Source organism: Lactuca sativa, chromosome 1 (genome assembly GCF_002870075.4).
Source record: "Lactuca sativa cultivar Salinas chromosome 1, Lsat_Salinas_v11, whole genome shotgun sequence".
Classification (NCBI taxonomy): domain Eukaryota; kingdom Viridiplantae; phylum Streptophyta; class Magnoliopsida; order Asterales; family Asteraceae; genus Lactuca; species Lactuca sativa.
This window is the reverse complement of record NC_056623.2, coordinates 73,800,502-73,816,905: the sequence shown is the minus strand read 5'-3', so window position 1 is coordinate 73,816,905 and position 16,404 is coordinate 73,800,502. Positions and strand designations below refer to the sequence as shown.

Below are 16,404 nucleotides of genomic sequence, written 5' to 3'. Positions count from 1 at the left end.
GAATTTTGGAAGCTACAATCTACTAATCGATTTGGAAGTCATACTGGCAATCATAGTTACAGACTTATCCAAGTGGGAGACCTTTGGATTAGGTGTCTAAGCTCATAACTATAATTGGTATAAACTTGCATTGATAGTAGCACAATCCTTTTGGTTTGCCCTCAAACTTACAAATTGGACATGATGGTTTTTAGAGAAAGAGGTTGATTTATGATTTGATTAATAAATTGAAATATATAATTTGTTAATATATTATGAGAATAATATATTAATTAGAAATAGTAATATTAAATTAATAATTAATCAAAAATTAATTCGAATTAATGGAAATAATTAACAGTGCATGGTCTAAAGTGCAATTGTTCAATAGTTGAACAAAAGGCTCCAGAACCTTCCACCAGGAGGGTGGACAGTTTCAAGGGGGATAATCTAGGGTTTCTAGATTATCCCATGTGGATAAATATGAAGCTAGATAACTACCAATTTGAAATATTACTATTATATTCATATTAGGGTTATCCGGGGCTTCCCTGTACCACTATATAAAAGACCTTAGCCCTTCATATTTCGGAAAATCTTTCTTTAAGGAAGATAGCCGAAATTTTTCTCATCCTCTCTCCTATCTTCATAATCCTCCTTCTTGTTAGTTTGGGAGTGAACCACTAGAGGCACAACATTTGTGGTGCTTGCTTCCAAAGGTTCTACAAGACAAGGAGAATTGTTATTTACTATAATAACAATAAGGTATGTAATCCTAAGCCCCTTCTTGTGTTTTTCGAAAATTACCTAGGGTTTCTGGGGTAATTATTTTGATGTTCTTAGTTATAGGTTCAATAGAGAAAACATAGATCTTGTTTTAGGTTTCATGCACACTTAAGAATTTTAAGTTTGTTTTCTTATGCCTAAAACCCATCAAGCACCACGACATGGCCATCATCACCACGTCATGGTAAATGATTTTATTGTGACTGCATCTAACTGAACCACGATGTGGTGTCCTTAGACCATATTGTGGCAATTTTATATTTCACAACCATTTACGACTTTGAACTCTACACTACGTCATGACGTTTCTTTCCCACGACATGTTTGAGGTTCAACACATTTTTAAAGAATGGTTCTTTAATTTATGTCGATCCGGCACATTTGCATTCACTTGAGAAGAGTCCAGAAGTACTGTTTCCAGCCATTATACAAGAAGTCCAAGCTTTACCACACAAGTTTCAGAATTCAATATCGGCATTACTACCCAAGGGGAGTCTGTTCCAATTCCTCCTATTTATTATATGTTCTATTAATTGTTTTAATATGCAATGGGTACATTACACCATTTAAGTGTAGGGTAGGGGTTGAATCTTGGAAAACAGGCATTCTGATTAAGAAATTTAAAATTGACTAGGGTTTAACAAAATTATTAGAAAGATTTGAAACAATAATCTAAAACTGAATCTAGTTAAAAAATTGTTATGTTGAGATCTAGGTTGCTAGTGTTGTGTGGGACGATCCGATGCGATTTTCAATGTTTATTTGAGCAAATATATGTTATAGTGTATTTTTGGCTTCCTTATCCTAGTGAAATTATGGAACAAAAACACGACCTTGCTTAGTTTGAGGGCCATAATATGTTTAGCATCGTGTACCAAAAATGTATTCAGGAGAGCTTATGTTGTCATTGCACCACTAGACTAATACCTTTAACCAATAAGGTTTGAAGTTAAGTTTCGTTGCTTAAGCATATGTTTTTATAGGATTTTTAGTTTTGAGTGAAAAAAAGTGAGAATAAGAAAAAAAAAGAAATAGAAAAAGAAAAAAAAGTTGCAAAAGTTGGGAAAATGAGTATACAAAGCTATGAAGATCAAGAAATGTCATCAAGAAAAGCTCCAAATTATCGAAGACTCAAGGATAAGGCGAAATTTGCCAAGTTATTTATTGTATTTTTTATTTTCTAGGTTATTTTTCATCTGTATGCTTGGGTGCTTAACCAAAAATACATTGAGTTTAAGAAAGTTTTCTTGGGATGGATTCTGAGGGATGCATAAAATGAGTGTTGTTCAAAACAAGTGGGGAATTGTTTATGAAGATTGTGAGTATTTATGATTGGGGAAGATCTTAGGAAAAATATAGACACAAATACATGCATTGTGATCTTGGAGTAATGAAGAGGCTCAAAATGGATTGTCTTGTGAGATGTTGGTAGTTAAAGTCATGATATGATAATAATAAAATCAGTTTTGCTTAGGAGAAAGCAAAAGCCAAGTGTGGGGTATTTTGTTATGTGCATAATTAACTATATATTTAATGCATATTTATAATACTTTTAGCTACAATTATGCTTAATATGGAACAAAAGATACTTATTATGTTTACAATATGTTTTGTAGTGGCGAAGACTTGCTTAGGACAAAAAGGAAGCATACGAGGAGCTGGAAGTAAGAAACAGGAGCTAAAACAAAAGAAGAAAAAAGAAGACGGAAGACCACGTCATAGTGTTCTTCAAAACAAAGTGGCGAATGGAATATTCACAACCTATCAGGCTGAATTGGCAGACACGAGATAAACTCGAAGACCACGTCACGGTGGTCAGATTTAGACAATTATAAAATCCCAGACATTAACTCGAAATTAGAAGGATGCATTCGGTTTTTTTAGGTTTATTGCGACTAAGAACCCTTAGAAACTGAGAAGAAGATCAAAATTCAAGTGGAGCTCAAGGATTGAAGATGATTTAGAAGAATTCAACATTGATCTAGTTGGTTTGCTATTCATACTTATGTATAGGCTATTTTACATGGATCTATTGTGTTTTGGTGCTACAATGAGAGGCTAAATACCTTTTACTTCTATTTGGTGAAGACGAACTTGATCTATATGAGTTGATTTCAATGTTTAGATGATTATATTTGATTTTACTTGCGTTTGACATTTATAAACCCTAGCATGTTTTAGTTCTAGTTTACATTGCTTATAAATCAAATTTTATGTGTTAACTGATCATATTAATTGCATGAATCTATCTCCTAATTGTTTATGATCATTAGATAATTAGAGCCATGATTAATCACATCTTAGTTTAAGTAATTAAAGCTAGTACTTTAACTTTGTTAGAGAGTATAATTAGTCTTAATTAGTGTTTGGTTGCTTAACTTGATCATAGGAAAGTAACTAATATCATTCATAGTCCAATTGTGCTATTATCAATTTGGCATTCAACTTGTGCAAGATCATTGCTTTGTCATTCATAAAATGGTAGGCCTAGATACTTGATCATAATAGCTAGTAAATTGGTAATCAATATAATATATCCATTAGAAATCAACCATAAGAGAAAGTGAAATCGGATCTAGGCAGAAATATTCTTTTAATTCTTGAAGTTACTTTGTTTTCGTTGCTTGCTTACTTTTTAAGTGATATTAAGTTATTTTGATCTTGAAAATCAGTAAAAACCCCTCGAATAGTAGTTTGTTTATTAGTTTAATTAGAAGTAGTTAATTATTTAATTGAATTTCGTTCGCTGTAATCGACACCGACTTACCCGAGCTATACTTTAATCTGACTAGATACACCGCCTATAGGTGCATAGTTAGTAAGAGTTTGTTAGGTTATAAATTTAAGACTAGTAGATACTTTTGTGCACATCACTTATTCCCATAATCATGATTTTAAACTCATTTGAAAAACTAGTTAAGTTGTCCCCGTATCAAAATTTATTTTCAAATCATTTTTGTGAATGCAACATATTGATACTTTCATTCCTATAGGGAAATGATATCAATAATATGGTGATTCATAGAAGAAAATAATAGCATGCTTATTGAAAAATCTAAAGCTTGAGAAGCTGAATTTTCGGACTCGATAAGTCGATTTCTGCTGTTTCTCAGGTTTTGTGCTGTGAATTATTATTTTTGGTCTTTTAGTAGGTGCAGTCGTTGGATCTTTTTGTGTTTTTATGTTTTGGACTAAACATGACTTACGTGTTTAAATTAAATGTTTAATCATAGGATTAGTACGTTATAGTTTGCAATTAAAAAAATGTTGATACTTATTTTTGAGTAGTGATCCTACAAGATATTTAGAGGGGTCATTGTCGTTATGACCTATATGTACTATTTTATGTTACAAATTATAATAAGAATTAATAAAATGTTGTGCATAGTTGTCATGCTAGGATGATGTTATGGCTTTATGATGAAGGCAAATGAGACCGGTGAAATCCTTTAATTGTAGCATTTCGCCAACCGTCATAAGTACATATTAGGCAAGACTTTTCTTCATTGATCGGTCTAATTGACCACTTGATCGATTCGTTGGTCTCACGTGGCTGAACCGCTCCCTGTTATTATCGGTACACATATATATTGCTTAGTTTCGTTCGTTTAGTCGCTCGGGTGGTCATTCTCCGTGCACCCAGCATCATGTTGCATTTAACATTTAGCCTCGTACAAACAACAAAGAATTGTGGTGGCTAAATATATATATATATATATATATTTAAATCCCAAAATACTTAAATTTATTGAAAAATACATGTAAACACAATATCTTTGTGTTACTGTCAAATATATGCGACTAGAAGATAGTTGACTTGGTCAACTACCAACACAGACACATTTTTTCTAAATATGTTGTTATATATATATATATATATATATATATATATATATATATATATATATATAATTCAATAACGAACAATTTTAAACCTTAGAATAAAAAAATCATTTATTTTAAGTTTTAAAGTTTATTCTTTATCGAAAAAAATCTAAAAATATCTAAATTCATAACTTTTTATTCTCTTTACACTGATATCAAATTTGATAATTTTTATTTTTACTTTTTTCGTTCTATTTAGATTCACACGGTGAATCTTCACAGATAATCTGAAACATATCAAAAAAGTAAATAGAAAATTATCGAATTTGATATTAATGGAAATTACATAAAAAGTTATGAATGTCTATATTTTTTGTAACATCCATAAAATTCATAAAAATTTAAAACTTTTTCAAGCATCCAAAAACCATTACTTATTACAAAATGTTTTCAAAATAGTTTCATATCAGAGTATCTCAGAAATCAAAATCATAAAATGTGAGGAGGTGCACGATCAAGCCTTCGTCTTCCCGCGATCATCCAAAGTACCTGAAACAAAATCAACAACTATAAGCCCGAAGCTTAGCGAGTTCCACTAAAATACCCGCACAACAAATAACACACATTTAATAACAGCATACTATGGGCCCAATCAACCATCAGGTTGGAATGCCCCAGGCCCACAACCATCAGGTTGCAATGTTAACATAGTATGGGTCCAATCATCCTCAGGATGGTATACCCTCGGCCCATAACCATCGGGTTGGAATGCCCACATACTATGTACAATCATCCTCGGGATGGAATACTCTCGGCCCACAACCATCGGGTTAGAATGCCCCGATCTATTGGCTTTTGCACAAAGCAAAAAAGCCTCAACCATCAATCAATCATGTGCACATATATCAGATAATCATATAATAGTCTACAGACAGTCAATCTGATCTACAGATCACTAAGCATAACAACATCCTATCTACTAGGATACTGATCTAACCGATCATAACTACATATAAACATCCTATCTACTAGGATACCGATCTAACAGATCTCACTAATAATAAAACAGGATAACAATCCAAAGGGCCGGTCTTGGTGCCTTAGACCCTTGAGTATAGTGAGGAAAACTCACCTCACAAAGTGGTGTTGTAGTGATAATATCCAACTCCCAATCACAGCTTTGAACTCAACCGCCTGTAATCACCATGTGACTAATTCCATCAAAATCCCAAAATACCAAAATACCCCCAGAATTCAAACTTGGTCAACCTTGGTCAAAGCAAAGTCAACAAGGTCGACAGTCCATGTTGTCCCAACTCGTCGAGTGCAACTTACTGACTCGTCGAGTTCCTTCAGAACTCAGAAACCGTGAAAACTCGAGTCAATTCGCCTCGTCGAGCCCATGTTGTGTCCAGAAGATTGGGAAAACCTTAACCAACTCACCGAGTTTACTCAGAATCTAGATAGCGGGAAAACCCTTATCTAACTCGCCGCGTTGGCTAAGCAACTCGTCGAGTTCATTCAGCCATTTTCTCATTCATATGCTTTTAAGTGAACCTAAGGCTCCAAACTGCAGATCTAGCCCCTTAGGGTGTAGTTACCACGTAAATTTACCAACTTTATGTGCATTCAAGGCCTCAAGAGGCTAAAAGACCCATAACTAAGCTTAGGAAGAGGTTTAGGGCATGGAGAAGGTCCAATACTAGATAAAGTCGACAACTTTATGTCCATGGGGTCTAGAGGACTTCAGATCTGAGAGCATGTCCTCATGACAAGCTCAAACCCAAGAATGACTCCATTTTGCACCAAAAATGACCATATACTTTCATAAGAGGAGATCTAAGAAATAAAAAGCCAAGGTAAAGACATTTTACCCTCAAATGGTTGCTAACACATAGTAGATGTCGGATCTACTACTTTTCACTTTGCTCCAACCTCTTCATGCTCCAAGTTCCTTCACAACCACACCAAAATCACACTCTGAGGCCCTCACACACACTCAAGAAGGTATAAGGCTCGAACTAGGGCTTCTTTGGACTGTAAAGTGATAAGGGAGGTTGGTAAGGGGACATAAGGTCCTTTAAATAGGATGAAAACCCTAAAAATTAGGGTTTTCATGCATAGCCTCAACTCGTCCAGTTGGAGTCCTCAAACTCGTTGAGTAGGTTCCATAAACCACGCGCCCTGATCAGTTTCTACACGACGAGTTGGGGCCTCCAACTCGTCGAGTAGGCCTTAAATGATGTATAAAAATTCTTGAAATTCATACCTGAAAATTAGGATGTTACATTTTTAGTTTTTTTTTAAAATAAAAATAAGCTCTAAAAGTTAAGAAAAGATTGGTTTCTTGATTCTAAGGTTTAAATTGGTTTCTTGCTGAACCCAATATATATATATATATATATATATATATATATATATATATATATATATATATATATATATATATATATATATATATATATATATATATGGGTGAGGTTCAATAGAGATCTATTGTTAACAATGAATCAAAGAAACAATGTGATCTTAGGATATGTTTTATTTGATGAAAATTGTTGAACATGAGATTTAAGAATGTTTAAATGATAATTATGTTGTTTGAAAAATGAAAAATTGTTTTGAAAATTTACGTCGTTACAACTATTCCGTCTAGTTATCCACATAACATGTTTTTTAACTTGTTATTTACTAAGTGTAAGACACATGTATTACATGATTTCATTTTAAAGAAAAAAGATATGAAATTCTAAACATTTGAGAAGTTTGAATTTATAAGAAAAAAATAAAAAATATATTAAATTATTAAAATTAAATTGTTTTTTTCTTTTAAATTAAACAAATAAGTTAGATAAATAAATATAGGAAACTAATAAAACTTTAATTTAGAAAATCTGAAATTAGAAGGAAGTCAATTAATAAAATTGATATGCATTTATTATTATATTTATTGCAATTATTACATTTAAATATTATATGGAAATTAATAAAATGAAAAAAGCACAAAATATCATGTGGAAAAAAATTAGTTGAAAATAACCACAAAATGACATGTGGCCAAATCAATGAGAGTGTGACATGTGGCAAAAAGCTTTTTATTTATTAGGAATGATTTATGTTCAATTGAGAACAATTTTGGATTTGAGAACACTTGAGAACAAAATTAACACACACGTTGGTTTTAGTTAAAAGAGGGTCCTAGTCCATCTGCTTTACTTATTCACGCAAAGAACCAATGACACCCAACTCCGATCTTGCCTTCCGCCCGACACCGCCTCTTCCCGCAAATCGTATCGGCACCATCAATCACTACCGGAGATAACCACCATTGGGAAGGCATTTTCTACAGGTGGTTGTATCATGGAGTACTAGAACCATGTTGCTTCATTTCAGCCTCACAAGTGTCGTATGTGTTTATGTTCATCATGAGACGTAATTAGATAGGTAACAACCTGAATTCGATGCTTGCTCAATCTAGTTTGAAATTCACCTGAATATTTATTAAGATGCCATAATTTCATATATATTTCCATTTCATCTCATTGTATAAAATGATGATAGAAAATCAATTGTTAAGGCATCTATAACGTTTTAAAATTTTCACAAAATTTTCTTTAGTCTTTAATTATCAGTGGAACAAAATGAGAATTAGTGGTGATGAAGTTGGTGCAATGGCAGAATTAAATGATATAGTAATGTAAGTACTCACAGGACCGGTCCAAATGTATATAGGGCCCGGGGCGAAAAGAAAAAAAGGGGCCCCTTATAGATAAATATAAAAAAGATTAAAAAAAAATATCATTTATTATTGACTATAAACACATTCAATTAACAATAAGAAGCAGACCAAATTGTTTATCTTTTGAGCTAGTTTGAGTTTAACCAACTTTAGGTCCTAAAAATCATATTGCTAATAATATATATACACTATATAGCCCATAAATTTTGGGCCCTCAGGAGTTGTGGGCCCTGGGCGGTCGCCTGGGTTGCCCACAGTCTGGACCGACCTTGAATACTCATTTTTGAAAGTTGATTTGCATTGCCTATCATGTGTTCGATGAAAGTCCTCTAAGAGTATATACATCTTTCAAGGTAATTAGGTGTTATTATGTCTATGTATAATTTAATCCCAAAGGTTTGTTTTTGTATTTCATCTTTGTAGCCATTTTCATGAACGACCAAACTATCCTTTATATTCACAAATGTTTTTTTGTTCAGAATGTTAATAAATGGATGGAATGGAAGTATCTACATATGCTTTTGTCTTTAAGTTGGAGTTTGAATTAGAAGTTGAACATTTATTAACGTCATTGTAGAATTTTATTACGAACTTGCTTGTTCATTTGCTTGCTTTGTGAGGAATTATGCATACAGTTGGATTAGATTGTTTTTATTGAAAATATTAACCTCTAGGAGCTAGATTGGAGTCTATTAGAGAATTGATGACCACTGTAGGATTTAATGCATACAAGGTGTTTGTCGTATTGTCTGAAAGAACCTAATAAGTATGAAAGTGACATTTTATTTGAAAATCCTTAACTTTGAACCCTTGTTAAGCCAAGCATTAAGGCCCTTAGGTTAAATTGAATTTCACATCTCTATAGCCTAATAAGTAACCAACAATCATGTTAAAAGTTATAAACTTAAGGCTTAACCATTAATTCCTTAATAGAACACCAAAAGTGATTTAGAAGCTATTATGATCAATTTTCCCAAACCTGTCCTCCAACTTCTAAAATCCGTGAAAGTCAATACGAACATCTAAAAATCATGAGACTTAGTTTTCTGGAAATCTTAGTATGTCTACTTTCTTAGAACTTTGAATCACATTTCCAAATTCCAACTCATTGAGGGGTAAAATTGGAAATCTTCCTAGGCTGGTTCATGTTGTCACAGATTTCATGCATTGTCTTCAAAAATCATAATAAATTCATAAGAACTCCAAATGACAAAATTCCAAAGCCTATAGTTAGATATGGATGTATAGTTTCCAACATATAAAGGGACTGATGTAATTCGTAGGAGACTGATACAGTTTATTCCAAGAGTGTTGAGTGGTCCAGAAAGTGACAGCTGAAAGTTACCAACTTGTAAACTTAATACAAAATAAACCAAAAATAATAGAACGATATATTTATATTTTTGAAAAGATAAAAGGGGGAAATTTACCAATATAATTTTATCAAAATTTAATAATGGGTTGAAAGGTAAGAAAACATATCCCAAACAGAGGATTACAATCAAAGAGAAGATAAGGAAATATGTACATAAGTTTTATAAGATTAATACAACAAACACAAGCTAAATAATTTTATAATTTTGTGTAGGTTCTCGGAAAGGAAATAATCTATCTTGCACATGCTAGCTAATTTTCAAGCTTAAGGAGGTGAGTTATACTAACTCTCCTATTATGTAGGCATTAATTGTTTTATGTTATTGTTCACGGACACCCTAATGATATGTGCTTATGTGTATCTAATCACATATGATTTATGTGGCTAAGATTCATTTTTCACATTCTCGATTCAATAATTGTTTTTATTCCTCTTTAATCATATGTGATTAAATACATTTAATCAGATGTGATTATATGTTTCTAATCACATATGATATTATTTGGAAAAAACAAATCTTGTCTAGTTAAATCATATGTGATTAGATACATACAATCACATGTAATTAAATACACGATAACAAATATTGAACCAAGAACACGAAAAAAAATCTTTATCCAAATTAATCATATGCGATTAAATACATATAATCACATGTGACTATATGAATCTAATCACATATGATTTATGTGGACGTAATTCATTTTTTCTTTGTTGATTCAATAGTTGTTCTCATGTATTTTATAACATGTGATTATATGTATAATCGTATGTGATTAAGTACATGAGCACAACTATTGAATCGAGAAGGCAAAAATGAATATTGTCCATCTCAAATCATATGTGATTATATACATATACTCATATTTGATTAATTACACAAAAGAAATTGTTCAGTCGAAACAACAAAAATAAATATTGTCTACATAAATCATTTCAGATTGAATACATATAATCACATATCATTTATGTGGATGAGATTCATTGTCACATTCTCAATTCAATAATTGTTCTTTGTCCACTATAATCATATTTGATTAAATACATATAATCATATGTGATTATATGTATCTAATCACATATGATTTATATGGACAAAAAATAATGATGTCTATAAAATCATATGTGATTAGATACATATAATCACATATGATTATATACACAAGACCAACTATTGAATCGAGAACAAAAAGATAAATATTGTCCACATATATCATATGTGATTAAATGCATATAATGACATGTGATTATATGTATCTAATCATATAGAATTTATGTGGAAAATATTCATTTTCGCGTTCTCAATTCAATTGTTATTCTTATGTGTTTAATTACAAGAGATTATATGTATCTAATCAGATATGATTTATATGGACAATATTCATTTTCACATTCTCATTTAATATTTGTTATCGTACATTTAGTCACATATGATTTTTGTACACAAGATTCATTTTCACGTTTTTGGTTAAATAGATTTTCTTTTTCCACATTAATCATATTTGATTAATATATACAATCACATATGATTAAATGTATAAGAAAAAATATTGAATCAAAAATATGAAAATGAATATTATCAATATAAATTATATGTGATTTGATACATATAATCACCTGTAATTAAGTACATCAGTACAACTATTGAATTGAGAAAGAAATATTGAATCTTGTCCACATAAATCATATGTGATTAAGTACATATAGTCACATATGATTATATGTATTTAATCACATATGATTTATGAGGACAATATTCATTTTTGCGTTTTTAATTCAGTAGTTGGTCTCGTATATTTAATCACATTTGATTTATGTGAAAAAGATTTGTTTTCACGTTCTTGATTCAATAAATCATATGTAATAAAACACATATAATCAATTGTAATTATATACACGAGAAAAACTATTGAATCAAGAACATTAAAACAAATTTATGTCCACATTAATCATATGTGATTAAATACTTATAATCACATATGATTGAAGTTGACAAAAAATAATTATTGAATCAAGAATGCAATAATGACATATATGATTAAATATATTTAATCACATTTGATTAAATATATCTAATCACATGTTATTATATATATATATATATATGTATATATATATATATATATATATATATATATATATATATATATATATATATATATATATAATCACATGATTTATATGGACAAAAAAGAATATTGTCCATATAAATCATATGTGATTAAGTACAACAATCACATGTGATTATATACACAGAATCACGAGTGGTGGTAGTGTGTAGTGATGTTTGGTGGTAGTAATGGTGAAGGGTGGTGGGGGGTGACATGTGGGTTTATGATTATAGTGGGTGGCAGATGGCAGTGACGAGAAGTGGTGATGGGTGGTGGAGACAGGTGAAAGTGATAGGTAGTGGTGGTGGGTGGGTGGGCGGTGGTGAGGATGACGATGGTGTATGGTGGTATTAGTGGGTGATGGGCGGGGTGGTGGTGGCAGGTGGTTGTGATGGGTGGTGAAGGTGGGTGGTGGTGAGGGGTCGTGGTCAGTGGTTTTGGTAGGTGGTGGGTGGAGGTGATGGTGGCGGGTAGTGGTGATAGGTAGTGATGGTCAGTGGTGATGGGTGGTGGTAATGACGGGTGGTGGTGGTGATGAGTGGTGGTGGTGGTGGATGTAGGTGGTGATGATGGGTGGTGGAAGCGGGTAGTGTTGATGGATGGTGGGTGGTGGTAATGACAAGTGGTGGTCATAATAGTGGGTAGTGGGTGGGTGGTCAGTGGGGGTGAATGGGGGCGGGTGGTGGTGATGGATGGTGGTGGTGCATGGTGGGTGGTGGTGGTTAGTTGTGGTGATGGGTGGTGGGTGGTGGTCATAATTATGGGTAGTGGCTAAGTGGTAAAGGTGGGTAAATGGTGGTGGGTGGTGGGTGAGGGTGTTGGTGGTCGGTGGTGGTGGGTGAGGGTGTTGGTGGTCGGTGGTGGTGGGTGGTGGTAGTGCCAGGTGGCAGTCATAATGGTGGGTAAGTGGTAGCGATGGGTGGTGGAGGTGGATAGTTGTGGTGGGTGGGTGATGGTAGCGGGTGGTGGGTGAGGTTGGTGGTGGTGGATGGTGGTCGTGGTTGGCAATGGCAAATGGTGGTGATGATGTTGGGCGATGGGTGGGTGTGGTGGCGGTGACGGGTGGGGGTGGTATTGTTTGGGTGATGAGTGGTGTTAGTTAGTAGAATTTTTCAAATTTTTTTAAACTTATTTATTGATTTATATTAATATTATATGATGATTTTAATTTAAAAAAATTGTGTGGTCAAATTTTGTTTTTTCTCGCAATAAGAAATGTTCTCGATTGAACGTTCCTCTATATATATATATATATATATATATATATATATATATATATATATATATATATATATATATATATATATATATATATATAAAAGAACGTTTAATCAAAAATATTTCTTATTACCGGAATATTTGAGAACAAAATTTGACCCCACAATTCTTTTATATATAACATCAAAAGTTTTTCATTCTAAAGATTTATAAAATAAACTATAAAAATGTTTTTTGAAAAAGAAAATGAAATTATTATTATTATTTATTTTTTAGTTTTTACCAACCAGGTAAATGTAAAACTCCCGATAAACAAAAATGACTTTAAATTGGATACGAATCTAAACAATTTTTTTATTCAAAAATTGCTCCAAGTTGCAAAACATTGCATAAAAAACCAGAGTTTTGGACTGTTCCTGAATTGGCTGCCGACTGGCTAGAAATCTTCTCCCCGACAAAATCCAAAACGAAGTCATAGTCCATTTACGGTCATTCCCAAGTTATTAGGTCAATTCCCAATTCAAATTTTACAAAATCATCATGATTCGCTCTCTCTGATCCCTCAATTCCGTAAAATTGGAGGGAGCAACGAACCAGAGGCACAAATGGAGAGCATCATACCCACATGGCAAGTGTCGTTTTTGTGTGGGGTTTTGACTTGGGTCGTTTTATCTTCGATGTTTAATGTGACCCAGAAGGTTAGGTCTTCGGTACAGCCATGGGTGTCTCATCGTGTAATCACCGGTGCTCCTACTATTCTTCAGATCCAGGTATACAATTCTTTGTTCACTTTTCACAATTGAACGTTTGATTTTGCGTAAACCCATATCACTATTCACTAATCTCATCAATTTCATATATTTGTTTCTATTCACGTTGGATTCCATCGATTTTTGTTCTGATTTCTGTTTGGTATGTGGAGAATACCAGCATTGTACGGAGACGGAAATACCGATGTCACTAATCTCAACAATTCTCTTGTTCTTCTTGTTGCCATTTTCCAACTTTTGTTTAAACTATCGGGTGATGCCTGAAGAAATTCAGAACATATTATACAAAACCATGTCATTAATATCATGAATTTTCTTAGTATTCTGTTAGGTTACTAATTTTGCGCATAAAGTTTGGTGGGTATGTAGGGCAACACAAACATTTCATTAACACCCATATCACCTGTCTCATCAAATTGCTTGTTATTTGTACCGAATTATTGATTTTCACTTAACTTTTTTGTGAACTATTTCAGAAATACCAGCATGGTTTTTGGGATGCTTTGTTCTCTGGGATATCTTGTGTTGTTTCTGTGCCTTTTTATACTGGCTTTCTTCCCTTGCTATTTTGGGTAAATTCTTTTTATATTTATATAAAGAACTCATTTGTGAAAGAGGAATAAGCATTTAAATCCATATACACAATTGATTGGTGTTAGTTTTTATGTTGTAGAGTGGTCATGGAAAATTGGCAAGACAGATGACACTTTTGATGGCGTTCTGTGATTATTCAGGGAATTGTATAAAGGTATAATTTTTATAATTTCCATTTTTGTTCTTGAATGTTTATCTTTTTAAAGGTTTATTCATATTCACAAAATCGCATGCATTTTGTAGGATATGGTATCTGCTCCAAGACCCAAATCACCACCCATAAGAATTCTAACAGCCACTAAAGACGAAAAAGAGAATGCATTGGAATACGGGTTTCCATCTTCTCACACTCTTAACACAATTTGCCTATCTGGGTATGCATCAAATAACAACATATTTACATTTCTACCCCTAATAGCAACTAAGTAACATTCTTCATGATATTTAGGTACCTCTTACACTATATCTTCTCATACAATGAGAATATAGATGCATACTATCAAGTAGCAACCTTTATGTTTGTTTGCTTGTTTGTAGGCCTAATTGGCTTTGGTAAGTTTCAAATTTTTGTCTTAAAATACCCTTTTCTTCTCTATTTTCATCACTTGTTTCTTTTTTTGTAGGAAGAATATATCTTGGAATGCATAGTGTGGTTGACATTATTGGTGGCCTTGTTCTTGGATTAATAATTCTTGCTTTTTGGCTTTGTGTTCATGAATACATCGACAATTTTGTAACTATAGGACAAAACGGTATGTTTTCTTGTACTTTACTTAATGGTTATTTCCATTTTTAAAAATCATTCTCCATATGGATATGATTTGATTCGATTATGTTTACCAAAATCATTCAAATCCACAATTTACCTTTTTTCCAGTTACGTCCTTTTGGATTGCACTTAGCTTCTTGTTACTCTTTGCCTACCCGACACCTGAGCATCCAACTCCAAGTTTTGAGTATCACACGGCCTTCACTGGAGTGGCATTAGGAATTGTAAGAATTTAACTTTTTTTTTTTTATTTTTATTTTTTTTTATTTACATTGTTTTAATAATAATAAAATTGATAATACTTTACACTCAAATCCATAATTTATGTTATTGTCCAGGTAACCGGAGTCCAACAAACTTACAATCAATTCCATCACGAAAATGTATCGCGTTTATTCACACCGGAATTGACGATTCCGGCCTTCGGTGGTAGAATCGGAATCGGCATTCCGACCATTTTGCTTGTTAAGTTTTGCAGCAAAGCTCTTGCGAAATGGATTCTACCGATTACAGCAAGTGCCTTGGGAATACCTGTAAGGTCATCTGGGTATGTTGTAGGTTTGACCGGTTCTTCAGTGGTCAAAAAGTCAAATGAAGTCAAACCTTCAGGAGGGTATCTACAGAAGATGTTTTTTAGGAGGGAGGATTCGTTTGATGTTGATACGGGTATCCGATTGGTGCAGTATGCTGGTCTTGCTTGGTCTGTTGTTGATCTTGTTCCTTCTTTGTTTTATCAACTCAACTTGTGATTGATGTGATTATTGGTCATTTCATGTGTATAAAATGTGTTCTAGTATAATATAATCTACTTTGGTTTTTATTTATTTATTGGGTAGATGGTGTGTTGGGAATATTATTGATACTATTACAAGTATGTCATGTAGTAGAGGTATTTTTGCTCTGAAATTGTCAAGTTTTCCGTTTGTATGTAGTTTTTTCTTTTTAATGTTTAGTGATGGTATCTAGGCAGATAAGACAAAAAAGGAACATATTTTCGTTTAATTATATTTTAGAGAATGTATTTATTATGGTTTAAGAGTCGGATAATGTTTATTATCAACTGAGTAGATGCAAATTATGATGTTGAGGTTGGTGGGGATATATATTTGGTGTCATGCAATGCTTATGTCTTGGGATCCCACTAATAGGGATATAATCTTCAAATGCCTTAGTGATGATTATAAATCGGCATGGTTGAAGTTTGTTTAAACAGAAACATAAGTTGGAGAATTTATTAA

The 16,404-nt window shown here is 32.7% G+C and overlaps 1 protein-coding gene across 1 annotated transcript; it reads left to right on the top strand.

Moving 5' to 3' along the window:
- The first annotated feature begins 13,428 nt into the window (after nt 1–13,428).
- LOC111916683 (lipid phosphate phosphatase delta) lies at nt 13,429–16,072 on the top strand. Its single transcript, XM_023912359.3, has 8 exons — nt 13,429–13,803; nt 14,280–14,375; nt 14,477–14,551; nt 14,641–14,771; nt 14,846–14,949; nt 15,021–15,149; nt 15,275–15,390; nt 15,505–16,072. Exons 1-8 carry the CDS (start codon nt 13,639–13,641, stop codon nt 15,913–15,915), a joined length of 1,227 nt encoding a protein of 408 aa, XP_023768127.1. The 5' UTR covers nt 13,429–13,638; the 3' UTR covers nt 15,916–16,072.
- The last annotated feature ends 332 nt before the right edge of the window (nt 16,073–16,404 follow it).

Excerpts from the sequence above, each read along its gene's own strand:
- LOC111916683 (XM_023912359.3), top strand. The coding sequence starts at position 13,639 with ATGGAGAGCATCATACCCACATGGCAAGTGTCGTTTTTGTGTGGGGTT. Across the intron at positions 15,150-15,274 it reads TGTAACTATAGGACAAAACG|TTACGTCCTTTTGGATTGCA; the intron begins GTATGTTTTCTT and ends CCTTTTTTCCAG. Across the intron at positions 15,391-15,504 it reads CTGGAGTGGCATTAGGAATT|GTAACCGGAGTCCAACAAAC; the intron begins GTAAGAATTTAA and ends GTTATTGTCCAG.